The sequence below is a fragment of the Meriones unguiculatus genome, chromosome 3 (assembly GCF_030254825.1).
Source record: "Meriones unguiculatus strain TT.TT164.6M chromosome 3, Bangor_MerUng_6.1, whole genome shotgun sequence".
Taxonomy (NCBI): Eukaryota; Metazoa; Chordata; class Mammalia; order Rodentia; family Muridae; genus Meriones; species Meriones unguiculatus.
The window spans coordinates 69,673,191-69,696,974 of record NC_083351.1 but is presented as its reverse complement, the minus strand read 5'-3'; the positions used below and the strand labels follow the sequence as shown (position 1 = coordinate 69,696,974).

The following is a 23,784-nucleotide window of genomic DNA, read 5'->3' as shown; positions in this document are numbered from 1 at the left end:
ATTGCTACTGTCATTCTCTGCTGCCAGACTTGGTCTTCCCAAGTGTGATGCTGAGACATCCACTTTGGTGAACTAATTATTGGGTTCTCTGTGCCTCCAGCATGCAGACAGTTATTGTGGGACTCAAGAGCCCCAAAGTGCTAGCCAATCAAGTAAGTCCCCTTTAATAACATATTTACACTCTGTTGGTCTAGTTCTCTAGAAAACCCTGCCTAATACAGTAATGCAAGATCATAAAAATAACCATGGTGAGCCAGCAAGATGCCTCAGGAGGTGAAAATGCTATTGCACATCCAAGTTTGATCCTCAGACCCCATGTTCAAAAAGCTACATTTCAGAAGCATGCATCTATAATTCCAGAACTCCTACAGTGAAATGGGAGGTAAAGACAGGAGACTTGTCCAAAAGCTCAAGCCTCCACAAGATGGAAGCCAAGAACCAAACCCCAAAAATTGTCCCCTGATCTCCTCACACATATTGCTGATACATGGGCTCTCTTACTCATTTTCTCTTCCCTAACACACACAAACACACACACACATAATTTTTTTTTCAAATAACCAGGTAAGCAAAACTATGCAAAGCTATCTTAATACTCAATGGTGGAAATTAGAGTTATTCCATGACCTTTATAAATGTATCAAAACATTAAAAATGCAGGAGTGCATGGTGCTGCTCTATGACTCAGGTTCCACTGGATCTGTAGACTGCCACTACTGCATCTTGAAGGATGACAGGGTTCAAGTGTCCTCTCCTCTCAAATAAAATAATTTAACTTTTAAAAGGAATGCTCTATTGCTCCTTATATCGAGGAATGAATAACAATAAAACTAAAATATCTTTCTTACACTAGGAGTTAAACACTGTGCTGTAAGTGCCTTCACTAAATGACTCCAGCTTCATCTAGAATCCCTTCATGGTAAGCAGTGCTGATGGTCTCAATGGTGGTTTTTTACTTTGTTACTCCAGTTAACACCCAATTTGACTTCACTTCTATGGACATTGCTCCCCGGCCCCACCTGCCTTTGCTGTGCTATCATCTTAACAGAATACTTTTCTCTTTCTATTACCCAAGTTAGCAATATCTCGTTTGCGTTTCTTCCTGGGAGACAAGGAGGCAGCATACTGACACTTGCTACCCATGTGAACTAAAGAACCAGATGCATGTCTCTTCTTAGGATGTGACTGCAGACGTACACTGAAGAGCAGGCAGCAAAGTCTGTACTCAGGAAATATATCATGGTGACTGCAATTTGGAATCCTAGAGGACTAGTGTTACTTAACTGAACATCCAACAGAAACTTGCACATATCAGAAGAGTGCACAGTCAGTACTGTTTGAATTCCTGTCCTAGAACAGTTATGTGGATACGTAATTTTTTTTTTTTTTTTTTTTTTTTTTTTTTTTTTTTTTTTGGTTTTTCAAGGCAGGGTTTCTCCGTGTAGCTTGGCTGTCCTGGCTCTCTCTGTGTAGGGCAGGCTACTTTCAAACTCACAAGAATCCTCCTATTTCTACCTCCCAAATTCTGGGATTAAATGTGTACACTACCACTACTCAGCTGTAAGCTTTTAAAATAAACCCTTTCCTCCCCGAATTGCTTTGGTCATGGTGTTTCATCACAGAAGCAGTAACCCTAACTAGATCAGGTTTGGGGTGGGACTTGTTTCTTGTTTTTGCTTTCAGACAGGATCAAATTTATCACAAACTAGCCTCAATCTCACTATGTAGCAAAGGATAGCCATGAATTTCTGATGACCCTGCTTATCAGAGTGCCATGATTATAGGTATGTACCACTACTCCTAGGTTTTGTGGCACAGGAAAATCAAACTCAGGAAATCTACATGCTAGTCAAGTACTCTAGCAACTGAATTACATCTCCGGTCCCTAAAATTCAATTATTTATTTATTTTGTGGGTATGTGTGAGTCCCATGTATATGTATGTGTGCCACATGCACCCCTGGTGTCCATAAGGCCAAAAGAGAACATCAGATCTCCTAGAGTTAACACAGTTGTAAGGTGCTACTTGGGGGCTGGGAACTAAACCCTGTTCCTCTGCAAGAACAGCAAGTGCTCATGACCACTGATCCATCCACATCTCCAGCCCCAATATGGGTTTTTCTTTTCTTTTTTCTCTTTCTTTCTTTCTTTCTTCCTCCCTTCCTTCCTTTCTTTTCCTTCCTTCCTTCTTTTCTTCCTTTCTGTCTATCTTTCTGTCTTTTTTCCTTCCCTTCCTTACTTCTTTCCTTCCTTCCTTTGTTTTTTCTACCCCACCCCCCTTTTTTTATGAGACAGGCTAACAGAGCCCTGGCTGTCCTGGAACTCTGTAGACCAGGCTGGCCTCCAACTCAGAAATCTACCTGCCTCTGCCTCTGCCTCTGCCTCCCCAGTGCTGGGATTAAAGGCATGCCACACCATACTCAGGCAAAACGAATTATTATTAATTCTTCTCATTCTCCCCCCTCCCCCTCCTCCCCCTCCTCAGATTTATACACTGTTCTGCCTCCATGCCACAAGAGGGCACCAGATCTCATTATAGATGGTTGTGAGCCACTGTGTGGGTACTGGGAATTGAACTCAGGACCTCTAGAAGAGCAACCAGTGTTCTTAACCTCCGAGCCATCTTTCCACACCTAAAGCTTTGTTTTTAATTATTTTTAATTATTACTTGTAGGTGTGGGTGTGTGCATGTAAATACAGGTGCCTGTGAAGTGTTAAAATTCCTAGAGCCAAAATTATGATGGTTGTGAGCCACTTGACATGGGGTCTTGGAACAGAGCTTGGCTCCTCTGGAGCACAGTCAACTGCTCTTAACAGCTGGGACATCGCTCGATGTCTCCCAATATGACGTTTTTAATAAACAATGCCATTTAGAAAAATTAGAAAAATAGTATTATAATTATATACTACTGATACCAAAGCTGCTTGGGGCACAGACTTTTTTCTTAAAAAAGAAATAAAATCTGAATATGAAAAATAGAACTGTAAGTACTAGAAGAAAACAGGTAAATTTTCTCTTTAACCTTGGATAGAAAAGGATTATAACTCAAACTCCTGAGCTAATTAAAAAGAAAATATTGATAAATGTGACTATATAACTTAAAACTTTGTTTTCATGGTTCAAAAACCATCATAACAGACCAAAGACAACTGTGGAAGAAACTATTCGTAACTGCCACAAAAGGCTATCCCTAATATACCAAGGGATCTTAAAAACAGACAGAAACCAGGCATGGAGGCACAGGCCTGTAATCTGTTAGAATCAGGATGATCTCAGCTCAAAGTCACTCTAGATTAAATAGTTTCAAACTAGTCTGGGCTACATAGTGAGACACACACAATGTTGGTGAGAATTCAAACTGATTCAATTACTAGGAAGAAATGTATAGTACTAACAAAACAATATACACATTTTTCTATGGTGGGTAGGGGTAATGGTAGTGACAGTACTGGGGACTGGACTCAGGGCCCACCTTAGTCCCTGAAAAAAAAATTTTGACCTGGGCAGTGGTGGCATACGCCTTTGATTCCAGCACTCAGGACTCAGAGTGAGGCAGATCTGAGTTCAAGGCCAGCCTGGTCTATAAAACAAGTCCAGGACAGCTAAGGCTGCACAGAAAAACCCTGTCTTGAAAAAAAAAAAAATTGTTTTAAGACAAGGTATCACTCAGTTGCCCAGACTAGCCTTGAACTTGCAATCCTCCTGCTTCTGCTTCCCAAGTAGCTGTGATTCCATTTATCATTACTAACAATCTTAATTAAAAATGTATTTCCAACAATATGAAATACATATGTACAAGGTGGTTACATATATACAAAAATTTAGGTGTTTTAACTACAAAACATAAACAACTTAAATACCTACATACAACAGAGAAGTGGAATAGACCCAAGAATCCAAATCATAGAGACTTAAAAAAAAAATAAGAAAACCTCTTCAAACTTAACATGGAAAGTTATACAGCAAAGTTTTTAAAAAGGCAAAGAACAAAAGAACATGTGTAGTATATGTTAGACTCTGATTTTTATTACAAGCATGAGAAAAATAAAATAGTAGGTAAAGGCTTGCCTCAAAAGCCTGACCCCCTGAGCTCAATCTCTGGCCCTCACCTAGAGAACCAATCCCACAGGTCATCAGACCTCTACAGGTACATACACCACAGCACAGGCACGCTTGCACACACATGCACATACACACAAAATAAAAATGGAACTTAAGGGTTTTGCTTGGTTGGTTGGTTGGTTGGTTGGATTTTCAGGGGGTTGTTTGGTTTGATTTCTCTAGACAGGTTTTCACTGTGTAGCCCTGGCTATCCTAGAACTCACTCTGTAAACCAGGCTGGCCTCAAAGAGATCTGCCTGCCTCTACCTCCTGAATGCTGGGATTAAAGGTGTATGCCACCACAACCCAGCTGTAATTTAAATTTTAAAAAGAAAAAAAAAAAATCACAAGCGCTGGAGGTGCTATTCATTGATAGACAATGGGTTTTGAATTTGTAAAGCTCTGGGTTCAATCCTCAGCACATCCATGCATGCATGCAAGAAAGTTAAACCAGGGTTAGGTTAGTGATACAGCTCAGTTAGTAAAATGCTTGCCCAACACTTACAAAGCCCTGGGTTCAATCCCCAACACCACCTAAACCAGGTAGGGTGCAGGTGTTGGCAGGAAGGTCAGAAAGAAGTTCAAAGCCATCTTCAGCTACATAGTAAATTGGGGGTGGGGGGAGAAAGAGAAAGAATGAGAGAGCGAGAGAGAGAGAGAGAGAGAGAGAGAAAACCTAGGATTGTAGATGTGTCTGATGAGTTATGAGCAGTTGCTACTCTTACAGACAGCATGAGTTCAGTTCCCACATAAATGGTCATTAACTCCAGTTTAGGTTACTGAAGATGACAATGCCCCTTCTGGCCTCCAAGGGACCAGGCATGCAAATACATAAATGTAGACAAAACACTTGTACATGTCATATACATAATTTTGTAAAAAAAAAAAAACCTTTAAAACAGATTTTAAAATCCTAGGGCTGGGCAGGGTGGCACACACACATCTGGGGAGTGGGGGGAGGGTGGGGAGTGAGACTGTGCAGCCTTGGCTGGCATTGAACTCAGAGATCCACCTGCCTCAGCTTCGAAAGTGCTGAGATCACAGAAATGGATCTCTGTGAGTTCAGGGCCAGCATGGACTACACAGTGAGACCTTGTCTCAAGGAAAAACAAAAAACCAAGTGACTTTTTTTCTTTTTAACAGGGGATGGTAGGAAAGGATTAGAAAGGAGAGGGAAAGGAGAAAGGATAGAGTTGTCCGAGGAGGGATGGGGAGGTAGTGAGTTTCTCTCTCATAAAACTGATTTCTCAGAATCATTTAATAATGTTTTACATGCCTAAAAAAACAATGCAATATTTTTTTACTAAATGTTATAGAGCTAAAAGCAATTATATATAAAAAAATGTAATACACTAAACAAATTTGTTTCTCATGGGGGATAGGTTAGTAATTCTAAGGACTCTGCTATACACTAAGAGTCAACAAATAAGTATGATAAGGGTTAATTTTACCACTATCAGGCAAAAACAAAAAATTTAAGAGTAGAAAAAAGAAAAACTAAAAGGAGCCCTGTGCTGTTAGTCTATGAGGTACCTCTATGAAAGCGTATGGTCTGTATTATGTTTGGACAGGAAGGTCTAAAAATAGAGCTGCATGTATGTGGGTGAGACTGTAGTCCCAGCTCTGTCCACTGAGAAAGCCTAGACATAATGTCAAGTTTACAACCAACCAGACCTTGATTTCTAAACACTATTGTCCAGGGCTCACACAGAAATGGAAAGATCATAAATCACCATTAAATCACACTATGTTAGATAGGAAAAGTGAGCTATCTTTAATGGATGAGTAAATGATGAGTACAAAAACAAAATGCAGTGCCTAAAAGAGCAAAAGCCTTCATAACCCTGTAAGAGCAGCACCTACCAGCTGTCCAAAAGTTGTGCAAACAATCTGAGTTTCTGTGCCTGAAACTACCAAAGCTCCTGTCACAGACTCCATTACACCTGTTCTGCTCTCATCTCAAGTCCTCCACTCCACTTCAAGAAGAAAAGGAGCAGAAAGAAAGAAAAAAAAAAATCAATGTAATACCTAAGAACACTAGCGACAAAAGACCAACAAACAGAAATCCGCTCCAGACTAGTACAAGCTCAGCAGATTTAATGAGAAAACACTATCTCCCTTATGATTAAACTGTCCTATCAAAAAGTTGGCCCAGCACCCAAGAGGCAGAAGCAGGAAGATCATGACAACCAGAGCAAGACCTTGTCCTGACCCATCTAAAAAGAAGTAAAAAAATAAAATAAAATGTAGCCCAAAAAAGTTCAATAATGTGGTTTTTGTCTCTTTATGGAGAAATATGTCCTCACTTAGGTTTATATTAACACTACAACTTCATCATTAAGGATAGTATCTTTTTTGTTTTTTGAGACAGGGTTTCTGTGTAGCCCTGGCTGTCCTCGACTGTCTTTGTAGACCAGGCTGGCCTCAGACTCACAGTGATCCACCTGCCTCTGCTTCCGAGTGCTGGGATCACAGGTGCACATCACACCTCACTCTACAAAACAATTTTTAAAATAATTCCAATCCCTATTGGAGGAGGAAGCTAGGGAGGAGGAGGAGGTGAGAAAGATCGAGCATCACCCAGGCTAGCCTTAAATCTGGGGCTTGGTGCTAGGTCCTCCGCCCCCAATTTTCATTTTGTTTGGGGTGGGGTTTTATCTTTTTTTGTTTGTTTGTTTTTTGAGACAGGGTCTCATGTAGCCTTGGCTGACCTAGAACTTGATATTTAGACCAGGTTGACCTTGAACTCAGTGATCCACCTACCTCTGCCAACTCCTACAAAATAAAACTAAATATTCTCCAAGAAGAAATCCATTTACAGCTGGGCATGGTGGTGAACACCTGTAATCCCAGCACTATCTATCTGCAGGCCTCCAACATAGACACACCAAAACCCTGTTCCTAGGCTAGCTATAGCCCCAGAGCTGTGCTGAGTTCAGACCTGAGAATGTTATTTAACTCCATCCCTTGGATTCCTATTATAAAACAGGGATGATAACAACACTTATCCAGCCAGGTGTGGTAGTGGAGGCCTTTAAGCCAGCACTCCAGAGGCAGGCGGATACTCTGTGAGTTCAAGGCCAGCCTGGTCTACAGTCCTAGGCACTGTTTGATTGCACTAGATTTTTAATTAACACATCTAGTTCTCACATGTATTATTATTATTTTCTTTTTTTTATTTTGGATTTCAAGACAGGGTTTCTCTTGTAATGTTGTCATGAAAAAAGAAAATCCCAACTGTTCGATTTTACCAAGAAAAACTCAGAAGCCAGATGCTTGGGTGAAAACATGCTAGCTCAGAGAGGCAGAGAAAGCACTCAACTGATCTTCCTACTCAGCCAACATCCCATAAGGAAAAAGGAAAAAGCCAAAAGCCAAAAAAGCCCCTTCTTCTCCATGCTGTCTTAAATACCCTTCAATTCAAAGTCCCTCCTTTCTCTTTACTCCCTGTCAAGCTGGTTACTTCCTCTGCCTCTTGACCTAGGGTTAACTTTATTTAAACCTCTTTTCAGAAAGCTTTTGGATTAAAGGTGTGTGCTAGGGCTGAGCCACTCTTCAACAATAAACAGGTTTTTACAGTTTGGGGTTCACAATGGGATCAAATATCCTGCAACAGTACATGTAATAGAGCACAGGCTGTCCTGGACTTACTGTGTAGACCAGGCTGCCCTCCAACTCACAGAGATCTGCCCCCTCTGCCTCCAAGTGCTGGGATTAAAGTCGTGAGCAACCACGACCAGCTGATACTGGATTTTCCCCCCTTTGGCCCAGCACTTTGTCAGCACCATGAGCACAAGATTTGCCACATGCTCACCACAGACACGTGGAATTGCCAACATATTGACCTATCTCTTTCCCAAGGCAATTTCTTCACATTACTCCTCTGACATACTTGCTTCTCACTCTTCCTAACTGGAGTATGCTAGTACAGAATGAAGCTTTTGTTCAGTTCTCTACAATTTTCCTAGCATTTTTACAAAATGTTTTCTGTTGGCTGTCAAAATGGCCAAGTCTTAATTTTAAATTTTTTTGTTGTTGTTGTACTTTTTGTCTGAGGACAGGGTTTCACTATGTAGTCCTGGCTGGACTGGAACTTGATATGTAGCCCAGGTTGACCTACAACTAACAGAGCTCTGCCTGCCTGTGCCAGTGTGGGGAGCAGAAGCACTGTCTACTTCACATTACGCTCACCTGTGCAGCTGTGCGTTTCCTCCATGTTGTTGCATGGATCAACAGCATGTTCTTTTTCTTTTTCGTGGCTAAGTGTTATTCTACCTTATGAATAACAAAATTTGTGCAATATACTGTTAATATTTGGGTTGTTTTAGATTGAGAACAGTTAGAAACCATTCTTGGGTATTGTTTTTGGTGAAGTTTTTTTTTAATATTTTGTAACATTTTTAGACAGTTTTACTAAGTAGCCCAGGCTAGATTCAAATTGTGATCTCCTACCATCCATCTCCAGAATGTTGACTAACAGTAATGCACCATTATGCCCAAATTTTTTTTTATAATCTTCACTTATTTACAAATTGCCAAAGTTATCTGTTTGACAAAGTAATACTTTGTTGGGTTGATCTTTTTGCACTGTGTAAAGACTGTCTCTGTATTCTTTACATGCTGATTTCTTTTTTAATTAACTTATTTATAAATGCTGATTTCTTTACCAGCAGAGAGCAGCCTTTGGTACTGTTAAGCATCACCTGTCTCAATGTTTGCAAACACACACTTTTTTCCCCTTCTGATTGGTGTAACAAAGAGCTGAAGAGCCTATAGGAGAGGCAGGAGGAACCTCCTGGAAGAAATAGAAACTCTAAGAAAGAATCAGAGGTGACAGCCAGACACGGAGGAAAAAACAAGTGCCAAGACTAAGATTGAGAAATACCTGGCCACGTGGGGAGACAAAGGCCAGGCCAGTATTATCAGGTTGGAATAGCTGAGAATCAGACCAGTTATAGTGCCTAAGCTTATAATAAATATAAGTTTCTGTTTCACTATTTGAGAGCCAGCGCTCCAAAGAAAGTCCCATTTTAATAATATTGTCAAAGACACAGGGAACTAAATGGGCACTGCTGAAAAACAAAATAACCTTTCAGAGAACAGCCTGGCAAAGTCATGCCAAATCAAAAACACCTGTATCTTCTAACCACCAATTTTTTCAAGGAATTTCTTATTGAGTACCTGGCATGAGCCAGGTCTTCTAAGTATTTCCTTGTATGAACTCATGAATTAATCTACAGAAACAGAGATAACCATAAAATTTTGGTTAAAGGGTGTAAATAATATTACTATTAATAAATGAAAGGAGTAGTAAAACTAACAACAGGAAAATAACTTTTAAATGTTGTATTTTTGTGGAATGAAACACTATACAGCTTAAAAAACATACAGCCACTAAAAATGCAAATAGCATTAAAAATAAGACAAAAAGTACATACTAGTTAAAAAGATAACAGAATACATAAAGCAAATTCTCATTTTGTTTTTTTTTAAGGATATAAAAAAGTCATACCTCAACAGGCACAGTGGCACACACCTATAATTCCACCACTTGGGGAGGCAAAGGCAGGTGGATCTCTGCAAGTTCCAGGCTAGCCTGGTCTACAAAGCAAGCCCAGGTCAGCCAAGACTACTCAGAGAAACCTTGTCTCAAAAAACCAAAAAGCCATACCTCAAACATTAACAGCAGTCATCATCCATGAAAAATATGGACTTCCATGTTATTTATACCTCTCTATGCTTTTTAACTTTTGTAAACATTACTCTTGTGAAATCTAAAGAATATGTAATTACAAAGACTAATAAATGTTTAAACAGGATATAACACACATTCTAATACAAATTAACTACAACAACAATGCACTTTTTCATGGGATGATAAAGAAGTACTATCAAGTCACACAGCCTGCAGTTTAGAGCGTGGGCAGCACCAAGGACCACCTCCACTTTCTCACTTCCACCAGGGCCGGAAAGGGAGAGCTCTGGGTTTCAGTTGGAAGGAAGCTCTCTGGGAGAATCCTGCGTCTCTCAGCTCACTGATCCAGGTCTACTGTATGTTACAACCTGTTGACTTTGAGTGTTCTTTCATTCTCTCCCTTGCAAAAAGGCTTTAGGAAGGCTAAGGGGTAGAACTCCTGATCACCGAGCTTAACAGTCTCAGCCTCGCTGCGTCATGGAAGGTCCTTTCTTCTTTGTCAGAAGAAATTAAGACAAGTTTTGAGGTCCCCAGACAGTAGCTATACCTGGTAGAGGGCCTGTCACACAAGCCTGACACTCTGAGCTCCATCCCTAGAACACACACACAATCACATGATAACATCTTTTTAAGTCAAATTAAATACACAAATTAAAGACATTATCCACATAATGGATTTATTAGAATATTTGTTAGAATAAATATCAATCATAGAAAAGGCACATGAGGTTGTAAATTATCAATCTTTAAAAATTAGACTTACTTAAAGATATCACTTTATGGGACACAGCAGTATGAATAACTTTTCTAACTTCTGACATATGAACCACATTAACATGTCAAAGATTAGGGGTCAAAAAGTTAAATTGGGCTGACCTGAGTCACCTCCATGGCTGAAATTACACACATTTGTGACAAGAAAGGGCACTTGTGCTCTTTATTGCCTCTTCAATTCCTGTTTACAAATTGGAACTTAAATACGTGACAAAAATGGCCAGGAAACACCTGAGGTCTGTCATGCCCTAGCATCGAGGCACCTAATTTAAGACCAAAGACTGCAGTTGAGCACCTGGTACATGCTTTGAATCCCAGCATTTGGGAGGCAGAGACAGGCAAAGCTCCGAGTTCAAGGCCAGCCTGGTCTACAAATAGAGTTCCAGAATAGCCAGTCTAACACAGAGAAACCCTGTCTCAGAGTGACAGTGAGAGAGAGAGAGTCCCCATGGGTGACAGGGCACCACATTATAATAGAAGAAGCTTTTAAAACCTCGATTCTATAATGTATTAAGCTATGTAATCTCTGAAATACATAATGAGGCATATTTCTGTCAAACAGTTCCCTGAAAACTTTGATCTTTCTGAAACTGCAACTAATTCTTCTTTTATTCTTTTTAGAACTTAAAAATGTTGGATAATCTATTCTAGTTGCTTGGAGTGATAGAAGCAGAGAATATAGGCCTAGGATTAGGAAGGTTTGGTACCTACAAATTGCACTTTTATGTAAATGAAAATACAGGAAAACATTTTACTAAGTAACAATATTAGAAAACTCTCCACCTTTTGTCAGACTATTCCTTTGCCTTTACAAAAAATGAGTACATTACCCTTCTCATAAAGTGAAAGTGATAATTTTATGTGAACTATCTGTTGTCAGGGTCACGTAATTCTTAAAATCAGTACATTTAACTGTACATGAGAATTAAGTCAAATTCTACCTAGTTAGTTGTCAACACTGAGAAGAACCCTGAAATTTCAATGGTTTTCTCTCCCCAGACCGGTAGAGGGAGACTAAGACATCTGGCCTGGTGGTGCAATGTTTCTGTAAAATTGGGGAGGGGGAGCGGGGGCTGTATTTAAATGCCCTGCTGTCAATCAAAGGATACTTCCTACAACCACAGTCACCACATCAGCTATAACTCCCAAGCGGGCTCTCGCCAAGATACAGCATCCAACGGTGCCCAAAAAACCTGCTTCACCTAAAGGTGACCGCAGGCTTTGCCACAACCCCCAAATAAGGACTTTGGGAGCCCAACCCCAACTAGTTTCTTTGTTTAAATGCCTGCGAATCCCTCCCACGCCGGAGTCAAGAGGCTGTGGCGCCGCCCTTTATTAGCCTCACACTTTGATTACAAAACACACGAGTCGGCGGCCTGGCTGCGGAGGCGGCCGAGCACTCCGAAACGTCAAACCCGCGGCGCGGCGGCGGCACCCGAGGGCAGCGTCCGCCACCGCACCGCCCCAAAGTTGGCTGGCCGCGGTGCCCGGGCCCCCGCCGCGGGCCGTCCGGGTGTCGCCGGAGACCGCACTCAGTATAAAGTTTGAGGCGCGGCGCGACAGCGACGCCGGGGAGGGTCCGCGGCGACGGCCCCCGGACCGGGCCGCCCGAGCCCGGCCGCAGGGGGTGTGTTGCGGGGTGGGCCGGCGGCCAGCCACACCGTGCCGTGACGGGGCCCGCACCTCGCGAGCCGCGGCTGCCTCATCTGTTGCTCTGTTTACCCGCCGCCCCGTCCCGCCGCCCGAGGAAGTTTGATAAAGAGAGAAGGGGGCGCGACGGGACCCCGCGGCAGGGAAGACGCGCGGCCGGACCGAGCGGCGGCCGCCCGGAAGCGCAGCAGCGCGGCGGCCGGCGAGGGCAGGCGCGGGGCGGCGGGAGCCCCGGACGCGGCGGCCGGCGGCGCTCAGGGCAGTGGGGGGACCGCGGGCTGCGGGCCTGCCCGCGCCCCGCCGCCACCGGAGCCGCGCCGCCCGCCGCGTCCCCTCGCCCGGGCGTCCCCTGCCAACTTCTCCGCCGGCCCCTTTGTTCCCGTTTGTTGTGGCGACTCTTCGCCCGGGCCGGCAGAGCCCACCGGCTCCGCTCCGCAGCCCGCCCGGCAGCCGGAGGGGGGGGCCGCGCTCGCCTCCGCCCGGCCGGGGGCTCGGTGCCCAAGGCTCGGGACGCGGGGCGCGACGCGGCGGCCCAGCCCGAGGGAGGCGCAGGCGGCGGCGGCGGGCCGGTGGCCGCGGGCGACGGCGGCGGGGCGCGGGGGGGTTTATTTACCTGCCGTGGAACCAGTCCTTGCAGACATCGCACTCGATCATGAAGCGGTTCACGTCGTAGGGCTGCCGGCACACACAGTACACGGGCGGGGGCGGAGGGGGCGCCGAGGCCCGACCCGGAGCCGACACCGACACCGCCGCCGCGGCGGCTCCCGCCGCTGCTCCCGCGGCCACCGCCGCCGCCGCTCCGGCCATCTTTAAAAAACACACGCACGCTCGCTCGCTCCTCCGCTCGCCGACTGGAGCGAGCGCAGCCGCCAGCCAGCGCCGCCTCCTGCAGCAGCCGGAGCAACAGCCCCGGCGGCGGCGGCGGCGGCGGCGGCAGCGGCGGCGCCTTAGTGCGCGCGCGCGAGCGAGGTCGCGGCCGAGGGGCGGGGGCGGCGCGCGCGACGCGCGAGGCCCGGCGGCTGCTTCCGGCTCTCGGCGCGGGGCCGTGCGTCTCGCGCACGCTCTCCGCCGCGGCGCGCGCCCCCCGCTCGCGCTCTCCGCGGCGACCCGGGCGGGGGCGGGGACGCCGGCAGGAGGGCGGCGGGAGCGTGCGCGGAGCGGGCCGCGCCGGTCCGGAGCGAACGCCCGGGCTGGGGGAAGTGCCTGCCGGGGGAGCGGTGGACGCGGCGGGCGGCCGTTCTGAGGCAGAGCCGCCAGGAAGTTTGGGCACGCCGAGGTCGCCTCGCCTCACGTCACGTAGCGGCCGCCCACCGAGGATGCCACCCCCGTCCTGCGTGGGCCCCGGCCGGGGTGACGCGTCAGGCAGTTGTGCCTCCCGAGCTGGAGGAATGCCTGGTGAAACGCACTCAAACTTCCCAAAGCGTCGCACCCAAATTCCCAGCGAGCAACTTGGAAACGTGTGCGTTGATTGGAGCCACTGTTAGGGCGAAGAACATTGTCTCCGGGAGGAATTCCGTTAATATCTGTCGCCGAGGGGAAACGGTCTTGAAATGGGGTTGGTGAGAGGAATGAAGAACCGGTGTTTTTTTACGAATAACGTGACTTGGCTGTGACTGCTCTGCTCTGCTCTGCTCTGCTAATTGGGGAAGTGGGGAGAAAATCTGAAACGTCTTTTCCCTAGGAAGAGAGAAGCTACACAAAAAAAAAAAAAAAAAAGCCGTTCAGGAGCCCTCGGTGCACCACAGGCCGTCACTGCTTTTTAGTCAAAGGTGAAGCTAAATCAGATGTGATAAACAAATATCAAATGAAGAAAAATGAACAGTAGAAAGAATGTTAAGGATTATCAGTGTTGGAAACTGAATTTCTGTGCGCATATATATTCGGAAAAGCAAACTCCTGGATAACTTTTGTTTGGAAGATGGACAGTTGAGTCAACTCACTGTCCCCAGGAAGTGAATCTCCTTGGTTTAGGCAACCTTTTTTTTTTTTTTTTTTTTTTGAGCAACGCGAGTAAACTTGCCACAGTCTCAGAAAACTGGAACTTGTTTCTGTGTCCAGTCCTTTTTCCTACTGCATCATAGGAAAAGAAAAGCCTGAAAAATCATAGTGACACAAACTCAATGAATTTGAAGCATATGTAGTTTTATTATGTCCATCATGAGTTGACCAATTCCCCAGAGATCTGTGAAAAAGAAAAAATTATAGCTAATAATGCCTTCTTTAATTACCTCACTGAGACAGAAGAAAGAGGAAAAGAAGAAAAAAAGAATAACGTGTCTCACAGAGGGTGTGTGAGGTCAAAGGATTGCTCAATACAACCAGTGAATGAAAGGCAGCCCCGTTAAATCCAAAGGCATCCATGCAGCTAACAGCCTGGTACACACTGTTCTCTGAGGGCATACCTGGCTTTGGAGGAGTTAACACCGGATAGAAAATTAAGAAGCTCTTGGTTATGAACAGCACAAGTGCTTGCCATGCAAGCCTGAGGACCTGGTCTGATATTACACTAAGGAACACGGGAGCCCAGTTTCTCCCTGTTGAAAAGAAGAGCTAAAACTTGGAAAAAGAAAACTAGAGAACCTTTTCTGGTAGGCCAATATTAGCAACATCAATCTCTATTTGTGGAAACATGAACATACTCTCTCCATTGAGAGAATCTGTGAGCAATGAACCCATAAAACGAGTCCAGAGTTTGCCTTTTAAATACAGTTCCTCATTTTCGTAGCAAAATAGTTGATTCCAGGACCAGAGAAGAAAAAAAAAAAAAAAAAAAAGCAAGATGAACATGGAACCTTAGATGAGTCAGATAAAAGAAGATAAGCAAAAACTAAAACTAATAAGGCATGTCAAAAAGATACAGTCCAACTTGTATTTCTGGGAATGAATTGAAAATGAGCTTCAGGATTATTGTGTGTGAGAGAGAAAAAGAAATCCCTTGTCATGGCACATGCACACACACACACTTTCCAGAGTCAGTTCTCTCCTTGCAGTGTTCCCTCGGGGAGGGGGCAAGCGCAGGTCCTCAGGCTTACATGGCAAGCACTTGTGCTGAACCATCTCACTGACCCAAGGCTTTACTTTTTGTCGTTAATTATATGTATTACAGCCCATCAAATAACAGGAAATCATGCAGGTGTACATAAATTGAAAGTTTAATAAGGTTTGTAACATACATAACTTCAAATAAGTCCTCACAAAATTCTCAGTGATTACAGTGGAAGGGCTGGGGCTGTAACTTAAAGGTAGAGCACTTGCCTAGCATGCCTAAGACTGTAGGTCATACCGCCAGAACCACAGCAAATAAAACGAGGTATGATGCTGAGAAGCCCGGTAGACAGCACCTGAGATACCACCTTTGTCATCAAGTGCCAGCCACCAATGTTGTGACAAGTGGACATCACAATCCACTTAACAGAATTCATGAAGAAGAGCTTCAGTAAACCCCTGCCTTTGTGTTTAGTCTACCTGAGTCTATAGTTGGGAAATGAAGATAGTTTCTAAAGACACATGAAAAAAGTAAGGCATAAGGACACTATAAGGATAAAAATCTGAAAAAAAAAATAAAAAAGGAGGAGGTGGTAAAGAAGCTGTACACACAAATGTTTAAAGCTGCAGGAAAAAGAGATGCAGTGTAGAACTCCGGATAATGCCAACATTTTAGTGGCAGCCTCCAGACATAGCAAATACGTACATGGGTTTGGATTCTGCACCCTACTATCTCTATGACAACTTATGCAAGTTTTAGTTTATTTTAATGAGAAAGAATGATAAGAATATCTGCCTCAGCTTAGGGTTCATTAAATGAGATAACCAACTGCTGAGTACAGTTCTTAGCACATAAGCCATATAGCTGTTAACTGTAATTATCCGTAATTGTTTGGTTATTAATAGTCTTAGAGGACTAAGGAGCAACTAGAAAATTATCCCAAATTAGAGTTTGAAAGAATTTTAAAGATATGGACTGGCAAGATGGCTCAGTAGGTAAAGGTGCTTGCCACCAGCCTGACAACCTGAATTTTATCCCCCAGACCTACATGGTAGAAGGAGAGAACCGAGTCCTGAAAGTTGTCCTCTGACCTCCACACGTGTAATATGGCAGGCATGTGCCTCATCCTCCCCCACACAGTGTGTATAAATAAATGTAGATTTTTATTTCATATGTCTTAACATGTTTGCCCATAGATGGCTAATTTACATTCTATTAAGTGTGGTTTTGATTAAATTCTGAGTCTTGCCTCAATTTTATTGCCTCAGATTTATTCCTTTATAGGTTTGAAACTTGAGTTTTCTAATTACATAGAAGTTGTAAACTGTGGAGCTGTGTTAATGGCTCCATTGGTAAAGTACTTACCATGCAAGCTTGGGAACCTGAATTCAATCCCTGGACCCAAAGTAAAAAAGGCAGGTGGGGAGCTCAACACTGCCAGTCTAATCAAATCCGTTCCAGAGTCAGTGAAGGGCTCCGTCTCAAAAATTAAGGTGGGAAGTTGTTGAGGAAGACACTCAGTGTCTGTCTCTGCCTCTACACATGTAGGAACACATACTCACTGAGAGAGAGAAAAAAAAATTTGAAATGGTACATAGCTCTGGCTGGCCGCAAACTCAAAGAGATCGACCTGCCTCAGCCTCTGAGCACTGATAGTAAAGATGTGCACCAGCACACACAACAAAAGCTGTAAACTACCAATCAGTACATTGCTTCACAGTACACACACACACACACACACACACAAAATCAGAATTTCTAGCTATCTTTTTTATTAAGTACTTCAAAAACAGTAATAAATGCATAATCAACCTTAATATTTAGGACTTGTTAAGGTTAAAAAAAAAGAATATTGTATCTTCCTGTGTTTGATAGAAATCTTATTTTTGGAGACAGGGTCTCACTATGTAGCCCTGGCTGGCCTGGGATTTGGTGTGTAGACCAAGCTGGCCTTACACAGAGATCAATCTACCTCTGTCTCCCAAGTGCTGGGATTAAAGTCATGCACCACTACACCTAAAGATGCTTTTAAGCAAATACACTAAAATTGACTTCATAGTAACAAAAAATAAGTTTGATTACTATAAGTTGACTGTACTTGGACAATGGATTTACAGCTCAGTAGTAGAACACCTGATTAGCGTAAGACCCTAGGTTCAGTCCTTAGCACACCCACCCCACGAGATAAAATAAGATTTCACAATGTAGATGCCATGAAGGAAAGGAAAGGAATATAAAAATAGTTCTTGCTTTTGAGAAAATGATAAATCGCAGAAGTGAAGAAGCCATGAGAAAGTACTTAATAATGAGGTCCTCCAAACCCAAGATTTTCACTTAGAAAAAGGGAAATTCAATACAGAACAGATATAGAATTGTGGCACAGACTTGTATGAGAGGTATGGGGAAGATTAAAACTTAGGATGAGCTGGGCCTTGCCAAAAATAAGAACAACTAAAAAGACCCTTTAGAATCAAAAAGGAAAGTATAGTCACAATTCATGGGGCAGATGAGGTAGTATGGATTCATGATAAAGCAAAATTGTTCAACCTCTGTTTTGGTTTTGTCACCCTTGTGCAGGAGTGTCTTTAAGAAATATTGTCTTAAAAAAAAAAAAAGACAAGAAACTAAGAATCGATTTGACCCATTTCTTTGTAGCAGGATTGACCTAGAAATGTTCTCTATTTGAGTCTAGACTTTGTGTATTTATTTCTGTGTGGGTGTGTGTGGGTGTGTGCACGCACACACATGCACACACAAGTTCATATGTACCATGGGAGTACAACAGCTCATGGAGGCTAGAATCGGGCATCAGATCCCCTAGAACTGCAGTCAAAGGTGGTTGTGATTCACCACTTGGGTTCTGGGAATTGAACCTGGGTCCTCTATAAGAGCAGCAAGTGTTCTTAACTGCTGAGCCATCTCTCTTGCCCTAAACTTTGTTTTTGTTGTTGTTATTCTGGGTTTTTCAGACAGGGTTTCTCTGTGTAGTTTGTCTCTGCCTCCCCCACACACACACTACCCCAGTGCTGGGACTGAAGGTGTATGCCACCACCACCCAGTTATTTCCTGTTTTTCAAAACAGGGTTTCTCTGTGTAGCCTTGGCTGTCTTGGAACTCACTCTGTAGACAAGGGTGGCCTTGAACTCAGAGATCCACCTGCTTCTGCCTCAGGTGTGCCTGATTTAAAGGCATGTGCCACCATGCCAGGCTCAACTTTGTTTCTTTTTTGTTGTTTGTTTGATTTTGGTTTGGTTTTAGTCTTTTTGAGAACAGGGTTTTTCTGTGTAGCCCTGAATGTCCTGGAACTCACTTTGTAGAGCAGGCTGACCTCAAACTCAGAGACCTGCTTGCCTCTGCCTCCTGAATGCTAGGATTAAAGGCACTGCCTGGCCTAGACTTATATTTCCTGAGTGATTCGTCTAAGGGAAATGTTCAAAGTAAGAGAAGAGGTGAGGCTAGAAAGAGACTGATACAAAGGGAGGGGAGAAGTGCCATAGTCCAAGAGAAATAGAAAAAGTGATAGCAACACAAAGAAAGCTGTTGGCTGGTGAGCCAGAGGCAAGAGAGCAGAGGTAGAGAATAGAACAGGATCTCTTCCAATGGCAGAGTACGCGTTCTCTCCTCTGATCACTGCAACCTTCACGTGAGTAGTGGTGTGATCCTCTGACTCTTCTAATATGTTAAATGAGATGTCTTGCTTACAGTGTGCCTACATTGCTAGTGACAGGAACAGGTGAGAGTTGGCCACAGGTCTGCATGATGTCACCCCCATTTCTCACCCACCTACTGAGGAGGGCACCGTCATGTTGGACCCAGGGGATCATACAGTCAAGAGGCTGATGTGCTGACCGCATCAAGGAGACCTAGGAGCTGGGAGAGCCTCCATGACGGGTGGGACAATCCTTCCCGGTAGGAAGCCAGGACAAAGGAGCTAAGGTCTGTGGGAAACTGCTAATGCTGGTGCTCCACCTCGTGAGGCAGCTCCGCAGGCACGTGCCTCTGTCCAAACTGTGTTAGCATGTACCTTTCATTCATTATGTTTCAGCTGTACTTCAAGAAGCCCAGGCTGCTGTGGGCAAGAGGGCATGGTGGCTGAAGCTGCTTGCCATGCAAGCCTGCTGACCTCAGTTCATTCAAAGAGGAAGGAGAGAATTAACTCTGCAGGGCTGTCCCCCGACCGCCACATACGTGTGCACCATAGCATCTGTGCAACCACACAACTTATACATAAGCACGCACGCGTGCACATACTAACAATAAGTAAAAGAATTTAAAAATAAAATGAAATAGGATAGTCCTGAACTTTCCATCATCCTATCTCAGCTTCCTGATAAAAGAACGTTTTGTTGTTATTGTCTTTGAGACAGAATCATGTAGCTAGTGCAGGCTAGCCTCAAAGTTGCTATGTAGCCAAGGATGGCCTTGAGAATCCTCCAGTCTCCACCTCCCAAGTGCTGAGATTATAAGCATGTGGCACCAGTCCGAGTCCTCCTGACTTTGGTGTGGCGTGGTTTGGGTTGAAACAGGGTCTCGTAATGTATGTGCCCCCACAGCTGTCTAAGAAAGCTATTTTAAAAGCAGAGCAGTGCATCTGACATGGAGGCAGGCACACACCTTTAAACTCCACACTAGGAGGCAGAGGCAGGGGTATCTTTGAGTTCCGGGTCAGTCTGGTCTACAGAGAGTTCCCAGACAGCTAAGGCTACAGAGAGAAACCCTATCTTGAAAAGCCAATAATGATGATGATGACATGTGATATGATGGTATATGATAATCTCGAGCCAGGCACGATGGCACATGCCTTTAATCTCAGCATTCAGGAGGCAGAAATAGGAAGATCTCTATGAGGGTAAAGCCAATCTGGCCTACATATCGAGCACCAGACCAACCAAAGCTACATAGTGAGACCTTATCTTAAAAAAAGAAAAAGAATAAATAAACATGATAAAGCAGCTGGCCCTAGTGGCAGAGGCTCTTAAGCCGTTCTCCTAAAGAGAATGAGGCAGGTGGATAACGAATTCAAGGCCCTACTGCAGTGCAGAGTGAACTTAAGGCCCACCTGAACAATTAGTTAAGGTCCTGTTTCAAAAGAAAAAGTAATACTAGACAGGGGCCGATGGTACAGCTCAGTGTGGGGAGGTGCCTACTTGGCATGCATGCGGCTCGGGTTTACTTAATCCCTAGTACTTTAGGAAGAAAAAAGATAGGTACTATGGTTAAATTATCTTGAATATGCCAAAATAATGATCTATTCACAGGGACTGGGACCCTGTGAAGGAATGTGAAGTACAATTTAAGGAAGTGGATTTATGCTGTGTTGCTTAACTACTTCCTGCTAAGATTTGTGAGCACAGAAGGATGAAAAAGACAAACCCCAGGACTAGAACGGAGTACCAGCACAGAGAACAGTCCAATCTGACAGCAAGAGGGGCTACATGGAAGATGAAGGTCTCTGAAAACAAACAAAAACAATGAGATCAGAAGATCACTGGAAATGCTCTTTATTTGTTTGCTTGTTTTGTTGTTGTTGTTGTTGTTTGTCTTTTAGAAAAAGGGTTTCTCTGTGTAGCCTTGGCTGTCCTGGACTTGCTTGCAGACCAGGATGGCTTTGAACTCACAGAGCTCTACCTGCCTCTGCCTCCACAAGTGATGACACTAAAGGAATGTGCCAACGAGCCTGGCAAATGCTCTTTTTAAAATATGTATTTCTTTTTATTTTATGTTCATTAGTGTTATGACCATATGTATATCTGTGTAAGGGTGTCAGAAGCCCTGAAACTGGAGTCACAGACAGGTGTGAGCTGCCATGGGGATGCTGGGAATTGAACCCAGATCTTTGGAAGAGCTGCCAGTGCTCTTAACCGCTGAGCCATTTCTCCAGGGCCTGGAAATGCTCTTTTAACTGTAGGGGGGGAAAGAAAGAAAGAAAAACAGCCTATGAGAATGAGCTGGGCATAGTGGAGCGGGGCGGGGGAGGAGGTGTTCATGAATAAACACATAGAAAAATCTGCAAGTAAGAAAAGTCCACTTTAACTTCAGAACAATTAAAGCTGTAAGAGGAAGGAAGCAATCACAGCACACTGTGGGCTGTCTATGCATCCCATGTAAACTCTGGCTACTTAAGTAAAAATGAAAGGATGTAACTGTTCTCAAGAAATGGGCTGGATGGTGCCACACACCTTTAATCCCAGCAGGTGGATCTCTGAGTTCAAAGGCCAGCCTGGTCTACTTACAGGGGGAGTTCCAGGACAAACAGGACTACACAGAGAAATCCTGTCTCGAAAAACAAAAACAAACAAAAAGTTGAAAAGAGGCTCATCCAAGAAAGCATGTCATCCCCAGTTTGATTCCAGAGACCCACAGAATAGGAGGGAAGAACAGGCTCCCAAAAGTTGTCCTCTGACCATAGAGGCACTATGACAGTGCTCTCTCTCTCTCTCTCTCTCTCTCTCTCTCTCTCTCTCCTTCCTTCCCCTCTCCTCCCTTAATAAAACAATTTAAGATTTTTTTTAAAGATGGAAAGAGAACAAGGAAGAGATAAAGTAAGAGTTAAATCTTCAGTAGCAAAAAAGTCAACAGCTAATGTCCAAATTATTAAGAAAGAGCTACATGTAAATTTTTATTTAGAAATATGGAGTCAACAGAAAAATTGCTAAGCAAGGTCAGAATAGCTGCCAGTACTGGATGGGTGTGGGCAACACGCGGGAGGGGCGGTGAGTGCATAATGTTACCAACAGCCTGCCTTTGTCACTAGGAACCACTTCATACCACTTGATATATTTGATGATTGACTTGATCAGATTAATAAATACATCCTGGTCAGGTCCGGGAGATGGATCAGTGGAGTAAGGATCATACTCCAGCATGAGTAAAACTGGGCATGGAAGCACACAGCTCTAACCTTCACACCCACACATACATACATACATACATACATAAGATTAGAAACAAAACCAACCCCTGGGCTCCTAGAAGATTAGCAAAACATACCTTGTCGTGGGTATATCTTTAAGAGGGTCTCCAGAATTATTTAACTGAGGAGGGAAGACTGGGCCCCACTATCCCACGTGCTAAGGCCCCAACTGAACAAAAGTGGGGAAGGAAAAGGCCAGTTAGGCACTTGCAGCCCTTTCTCTGCCCTGATCTGTCCACGGCTGAGAGACACTTCCAGCACTGTGCCTTCCTCAAAGTAACGGACTCACGCCGTGCATTGAAAGAAACCCTTCCCCCCTGGAGCGGTCTTTCTGGCAGGAATTGTCACATCAAAAAGAGTAACACACGCCTGTAATCCCAGCACCTAGGGACGCAGGGGCAGGATGATCACTGTGAGTTTGGTCTATAAAGTGAGTCCAAGACAGACAAGGCTACAGAGAAATCCTGTCTTGGGGGAAAAAAAATGAGTATCCATTACAACGTATGAATCATACCCTTGTGTACGCATGATAAAACTGCCATTAAAAAAAAGTATTTAGGACTTGATGGTTTAATAACAAAAAAGAAGAATTCTCACCAAAACCATTGTAACTCTCCCTAAGAAGGCCTCAGAGGAAGCAGGAGCACCAGCCAACATGCTGAGCCATGAGAGTTCAGGCCCCTCTCTAACTGCCACAGAACCTGTGGAAGGGAACTGTCGGTGGCCTGAGTAGAAGTCTCAGGCTGCTAAGCTTGCTCTTGGGCTTGTCAGAACCCAGACTGCTGAACTCCACACTCAGTATCCATGGGTCTAAGGTAGGGCAGAGAATTGACACTACCCAATTCCCAGTCGTGCAGATACTGGTCTGTAACCACAATGAGCTATGAGGTCATGCCTGAAGGTAGGCTTGCTATCTCTAAAGAGCCTCAACAATTTGCTTAAAGGAATAAGGGTCGTTAAAGGGAGGTTGAGGCTAGCTCAGCTGAGTGCATGTTAACTCAGGCCTCCACAGCAGACAGCAAGGGAAAGGAAAAGCAGAAGACAAAGATTCAGACACAGTAATGTTCCAGTCTTCCAGAATAACACCCTCACTCAGGAATTGACTTTTCCCTAGTGCCTGGCCTCCAGCTGCACACTGACTCAGACAGGAAGATGCCTGTACTTTGCTTGCTTACTTAAACTCCCACAGTGGAAACCAGCTGGTGGTGGTGCACGCTTTAATCCTCGTGCTTGGGAGGCAGAGGCAGGCGGATTTCTGTGTGTTCCAGGTCAGCCTGGTCTACAGGCATAGCTCCAGGACAGCCAAGGCTACACACAGAAACCCTGTCTTGAAAAATTAAAAAAAAATAATAATAATAAAATAAAAAAATAAAACCTACCCACAGTGGAGTGTCAGTTTAGAAAACCAGACAGACTGCAGGAAAAACACACACACACACACACACACACACACACTCATACAGAGAAAGTTCCATGAAGACACACAAAAAGGGCACAGGAGAAAAATCAACAAGGTATAAAAGGACTAACATGAAAAACCAAGACAAAAAAGAACCACTTATCCTGGAAAATCTTGATTCAGACTGACTGAGGTGGCTCAGGTCTTTAATCCCAGCCTTAGAGAAGCAGAGCCAGGCTGACTTCTGTGAGTTCCAGGCTGGCCTG

General features: G+C 44.2%; 1 protein-coding gene across 1 annotated transcript in view; it reads right to left on the bottom strand.

The window, feature by feature from the left end:
- Kdm7a (lysine demethylase 7A) overlaps positions 1 to 13,131 on the bottom strand; it is a 62,171-nt gene extending 49,040 nt beyond the window's left edge. Inside the window, exon 1 of the mRNA XM_021632132.2 lies at positions 12,834 to 13,131. Within this exon, the coding sequence (XP_021487807.1) occupies positions 12,834 to 13,027 (194 nt within the window). The 5' untranslated portion in view covers positions 13,028 to 13,131. The remainder of the gene's footprint in view (positions 1 to 12,833) is intronic.
- Between the last annotated feature and the right edge of the window lie 10,653 nt (positions 13,132 to 23,784).